This window comes from Pagrus major, chromosome 5 (assembly GCF_040436345.1).
Source record: "Pagrus major chromosome 5, Pma_NU_1.0".
In the NCBI taxonomy this organism is placed as follows: domain Eukaryota; kingdom Metazoa; phylum Chordata; class Actinopteri; order Spariformes; family Sparidae; genus Pagrus; species Pagrus major.
The window spans coordinates 7535360-7541442 of NC_133219.1; the positions used below are offsets into that span (position 1 = coordinate 7535360).

Consider the following 6083-nt stretch of genomic DNA (forward strand, 5'->3'; position numbering starts at 1 on the left):
TTATCTCCTCCTCGGACCAGACCTGAGCTGATGTGCGGCCTTTATAAACGTCCCCCAAGTCTCCTGACGCTGACTCCAGTGAACTCCAGAGGAAAATTGCACACACACCTTCCTCTGTTTGTGAAAAAAATATCAGCAGTTTCAATGCAATGCATTGATAGCAGCAGCTTTTTTCCAAGGAATCCATGATATCCTTCCAGTCAAAATGAAGCTAATGGTTAGAGCGAGACAGAAGGAGTCATATCGCAGCAGCAGGGTCATTACAGCAGCAGATCAAAAGCAGTCACAGCTGCTGCAGGGACACATGTGTGGTCCAGGCCTGAGAGAGAAAACCCTGTGACACAAGGCTATAGGAGGCAACCAAAATATGGTACAAAATAAAAGAATGTCAAATATATTTTATTTGGAAAGTAATGTAAGTAAACCCCCCACTCCCAGCTGATAATCATCCTCCAACCCCCCGTCATAAAACTGACCTCAGGATCAGCAGCAGGACTTTATCTTGGCACCTATTAACAAGTGAGGAGCTCCTCTGAAGATATCGAGGACGATGGTCTAATCTGACCATCTGTTTCTTATCTACTCGCCTTTATTTTTTAAATTTGCTAATTTATTTGTCTAAGGGATACCAGGCCTGCAAAGCAGCAGGCGGTCGATCCTCTCCCTGGGGAAGGAGGTAGAGGTGAGACCCACCTGGTGTGTGTGTGTTTGTGTGTTTGTGTGAGTGCTTGTGTGTGGGTTTTTCTAAGGTTGAGGACAAGCAGAGTAAGCATGGTGCATTTTCTTTTATTTCAACCTCTATAACAACTTTTTATTGTGAGTTTTGTTAGAGAAGAAACTGGACACCAACGTCTCCTTATGTTGAAAGACAGATGAAGATTTGCCATGTTAGCCTCCCATCAGCTGGTTCTATCTGTACAGTACAATCACTTACTGCAGGCTGATTCACTCCAGTCAAAAGTGTCCCTCCTGTCACCAGACATTTCTTAAAGCCGTGCACTTACAGTGTAATAATCCGCTGTGAGGGTTCATGTAGAAGCTCTATCACCATTAGGAGGCCTGTTTTTGGACTGATTATCCAAACTAAACCTGCTGTAAATAATGTTCACCACTGTTCTGTGTCTCACTAATTTATCTGAGCAGGTTTGGAGTCGCATTCCAGTCCAACAAATAACATATTTTGTGAGCTGATATGTCAAACTTCTGTTTTGCGGATGTTTGTTTCTGTGAAGTTACATTTTACAAAACTGTTGCTTTGAGACTATCCCAGGTGGGATAGTGCAAGTGAAATGTTTGTGGCTGCAGGGGTCAATACTTTCTGTTTTAAGAAATCTCATGTATAAATGTATTTGCCGTCTTAAAGGAACAGTTCATCCAAAAAGAAAAATGTGGTTATTATCTTCTCACCCCCATGCTGATGGAAAGTCAGGTGAAGTTTCGTAGTCGACAAAACATTTCTGGAGCTTCACAGCAAAACAATGTTTCATCCATCTCTTAAACAACTAAATTAGTTTACTTGTTTAAAAATATTAAAACAGCAGCTGGATCGTAACTGGGATCAATTTAAACTCAGACTAGAAGAGTTTTTGACAAGGGATCAGTCATGCAGTCGTGAATGATCTGGTGCGCCTTGTGTTACACTGTTTTAGTGTATTGTGTTACAGTCTGTGTTTCATGTTGTTCTTTTTTCTTTGGGCATTGCAAATCAGCTCAGGCTGTAAATGCTGTGATGTGTGACATCAGTTTATGCTGCATACTTGTCCACAATTAAACATTAAATAAATAAATAAATAAATAAATAAGATAAAAGCTTTAGCGCACAGAAAATGAATCTTTTCAAGTACATTTTTGAGACTTGGATTATGCCGGACGATCTGTATGGAGCCATTTTATTTATTTATGTATTTATTTTTTTGGTCTTTTTATACATTTTAAAACAAGTCCCCATCTACTTCAGTTGTCTGGGAGAATGCTGCAACTCTGTTTTGCTGTGAAGCTCCAGAAATGTTTTGTGGACTACAAAACTTCACCCAATTATCCATCAGGGTAAGTAAGTTTTAATTTTTGGGTGAATTTATCCTTTAATGTCTCTGAAAATGTATTCCCTGGATTGACTCCTGCTTTGATGCAATCAGCAGTTAAATGAACATGTTTGAGCCAAAAGGCTCGATGAAAAGGGTTTAGAAATAGACATTGATGGTGTCAATGTGAGGTTTCCTTTTGTTTGTGTGTTTGCTCGTCCTTTTCTCATTCAAATGAATCCCCAGACTTGAGAATTGAATTCACACTTCAGCTGAGCTGCTGCCCACTGACTTTTAATCTAATCTTCAAACAGTTTGCAATTCGCAGTCGATCTAATTATGCTGTCATTTCAAGGAAAAGTCATTTTAAACTTGTAATATTTCTGATGCTCTCGATAAACTTCAGTTCATTTCATTATCATTAAGCTCAAAGGAGCGACATAGTTCATGGAAGAGGATGATGGCCAGTGTAAAAAAATTTGCTTTGACTTTTTAACAATTCTGACATTTTTTTTACTTTTTAGAATTCTGAGTTAAAAGGTCCTATTTGTAAGAAAAGTTGGTATTTGAATCATCTTGACATTTGGGATTGTAGGTCAGGACGGTCGCCGCTCCAAAGAGTCAGTATTTGACGGGTTGGGAATGGGACTCAAAAATCAACTTTTCTTACAAATAAGTCAGAAATCTGAGTTTAAAGTCAGCATTCTCTGGAAAAATACAGACTGCTGAGAAAAGAAAAGACAGAATTCTGAGTTAAATGTCACACATTTTTTTTACACTGGTCCTGTACTCTTCCCTAGAAGTGTGACGTTTGTGACAATTTGCATTTTAAACGGCGGTTTAGTTGGGATTGTGATGTAAAACGAGCTGTGCTGAGATGTCCAGACGTGTCCACACACAGAGAAATTCCACCTTTTCGAACAAGTTTGCTGCCAAACTAGCAAAACACTAAAAAGTTTTTATTCTGACTTAAACATAAAGATTTGATAAGAAAAAAGGGAGAGTGAAGCAGGCTGGTGCGACCTGACAAACAGGTCTGTCCACACTGCTGACATGATGTCATTTGTTCACATCATTGACAAAAATGATTCAATCAACTGTTAGATGATAAGATATTTAGTACAAAAAACAAGTTAACTGATAAAATGGATAAAAAAATGACTGATCAATTGACTGATTGATGATTTTTCTTATCAGATGCAACTTGTTCCCTAAAATCAGACCTCAATGTGGGATCTTGTGTTTCTAAGCTGTTACTGAATTTGGGTTTTACTCTGATTCATGAATGTTGTATATTCATTTTGCAAAACACATTTAAAAAACACATTTGTAATGAAGGATTTGACCTGTCTTGCCTCAAAAAAGGGGGGTACTCGTCCTGCAGGCAGAGGGAAGGGCTCCAGCAGAAGAGGTGAGAGAGAGGAGTGGAAGGGGGGAGGGCTGAGAGATGTTTTACTGGGGGAAAGGAGGAGGAGGGGAGGAGGGGGAGGAGGAGGAGGAGGGGGTCGTCCTGGGAGGGAACCAGAGGGGTGTGGAGGGCCGAGTTTAAAAAGGCAGACAGCGCCAACAGTCACTCACTCTCACACACAATCTGCCCACTCCTCCAATTCCCACCAGCGGTCGACTCAGCAGAAACTCTCCAGCTCGTGTGACTCTCTGATTTGATTCACCTCAGAGGACTTGGAACTGTACAGGACTCTTTCTGAACACAAAGGATTTTTTCTATACTGCAGCATGGAGGCCACCACTGGGGAATATGTTGATAACTATGACTATTATGATGACAATGAGACTGATTGTGACTTCTCAGAGTGGGAGCCCTCTTACTCCCTCATCCCAGTACTCTACATGCTCATCTTCATCCTGGGCTTGTCAGGGAACGGCGTGGTCATCTTCACCGTCTGGAGATCCAAATCTAAACGCCGGGCTGCAGATGTCTACATTGGGAACCTGGCTCTTGCTGACCTCACCTTTGTTGTGACCCTACCTTTGTGGGCCGTGTACACAGCGCTGGGCTACCACTGGCCCTTCGGTGTGGCTCTGTGCAAGATCAGCAGCTATGTTGTTCTGGTTAATATGTACGCCAGTGTTTTCTGCCTCACCTGCCTCAGCTTTGACCGCTACCTGGCCATCGTTCACTCTCTGTCCAGCAGCAGGCTGCGCTCCAGGGGCACCATGCTGGCCTCCTTAGGTGCTATTTGGTTCCTCTCGGGCCTGCTGGCTATTCCCACGCTGCTCTTCCGCACCACTGTGAACGACCAAAACAGCAACAGGACCACATGTGCCATGGACTTCAGCCTGGTGACGAGGAACAGGAGGCATGAGTACCTCTGGATTGCCGGGCTCAGCCTCTCCTCCTCTGCTTTAGGTTTCCTCCTGCCTTTCCTGGCCATGACCATCTTCTACTGCTTCATCGGCTGCACCGTCACACGCCACTTCAACAACCTGCGCAAGGAGGACCAGAAGAAGAAGCGTCTGCTGAAGATCATCACCACACTGGTGGTGGTCTTTGCCATCTGCTGGACTCCCTTCCATGTCCTAAAGAGCATGGACGCCCTCTCCTACCTGAACCTGGCACCAAGCTCCTGCGGCTTCCTGCGCTTCCTGCTGCTGGCTCACCCCTACGCCACCTGCCTGGCCTACGTCAACAGTTGCCTCAACCCGTTCTTGTATGCCTTCTTCGACCTGCGCTTTCGCTCCCAGTGTCTGTGCCTGCTCAACCTGAAGAAGGCTATGCACGGCCAGATGAGCTCCATGTCGTCCACGCTCAGCGCCCAGACTCAGAAGTCAGAGGTTCAGTCTCTGGCCACCAAGGTGTAAAAGACAGTAAAAGGAAAGTTGGTGTGGGGCTGCAGGCAGGTCCCAGCTCCAACTACTGGAACACTTGTAAAAAGAAAAAAAAAAAAGACTTTACGTGTCCATTGTTCAAAGCTGGTAAGATGAGATGATGAACTTTGAAATGTCACTGCTCACAGTCATGAAATCCATAATATGTTCCTCCCAGAGGTGGATGCTCTGTATGTTGTGTGGACTTGAAGCTGGAGCCAGCTGGCTGAGCTCCTCAGCTACGTCGTTCCTCAAATTCTCAGAGAAAGAAAGTTTATTTTTGTCCTGCTCTGTAAAAGTTATCATTTTTTCATGTGACGTTTGGAACTGTAAATCAATTGACATGGAAATCTGTTTACACTGGATGAAACATAAAGCTGTACAGTATTTTCATACCATAGCATTTTTTTTTTTTGCTGTTTTGTTTTAGAAGCACTTGTTGAAGAAAATGTGTGTGCAGGGAAATCAAACAGAGCAGTGTCCTCTTTAAAGCTTGTTTGTGAAGGTAGAAGAAGTCTGCAGGAGGAGGAGGGGGGGCGTAAGAGGAGAAAAGGTGTTGCAGCTTAATTATATAGTTTGTGGAGAGGAGACGGGGGCAGACAGGCAGATGGCAGTTGACAAATGTTGTTGGGGAGCAGGAACGGGGCGGGGTGGGGTGGAGGGGTTTCACAGTGTAGTCACGGCACTAAAGGGGACAAAGGAACTCTGTAAATAAATGTTCCAGTTTGATGCATTATGTTTCATTTTTTTTGACATCACTGTAACTAACTACTGTATTAAAGATCTATGAACCAGATCTCTTAGAGTCTTTTGTTCAGAGGAGAAAGTAAAGACAATTCTAATACTGACTTTAAACATTTGCACAAAAGAGGGTCTTTGAGATTTAAACTGTTTTCATTAAACCTGTAGTTTCACATCAGTTTCATTACGCCATCCTGTTATTTCAGTGTTAAGTACCCCCAGAGGGCTGAACCTTTGTTATGAATGCCCTGCATTTGGTTTACACCTTCAAACTAATAGATCTCTAATCTCTATTGATTCACAGGCAGTATCCAGACTGTAACCGGATTATGCAAAGTAACCGTCATCCTGAAAGTGTGTATTCAATACTCAGCTGTGACATCTATCAGATGTTTAGCTGTCTGATGACACACACCTGTGGGTCACAGGTGGCGCCATCCAGAGTGTTTTTTAATTAAATAGGGAAGTTACATCTATTTTAAAGTATCTACAATT

General features: G+C 42.9%; 1 protein-coding gene across 1 annotated transcript; it reads left to right on the top strand.

The window, feature by feature from the left end:
* The first annotated feature begins 3628 nt into the window (after positions 1 to 3628).
* On the top strand, positions 3629 to 5451 carry aplnra (apelin receptor a). Its single transcript, XM_073466353.1, has one exon. It carries the CDS (start codon positions 3756 to 3758, stop codon positions 4839 to 4841), a length of 1086 nt encoding a protein of 361 aa, XP_073322454.1. The 5' UTR covers positions 3629 to 3755; the 3' UTR covers positions 4842 to 5451.
* The last annotated feature ends 632 nt before the right edge of the window (positions 5452 to 6083 follow it).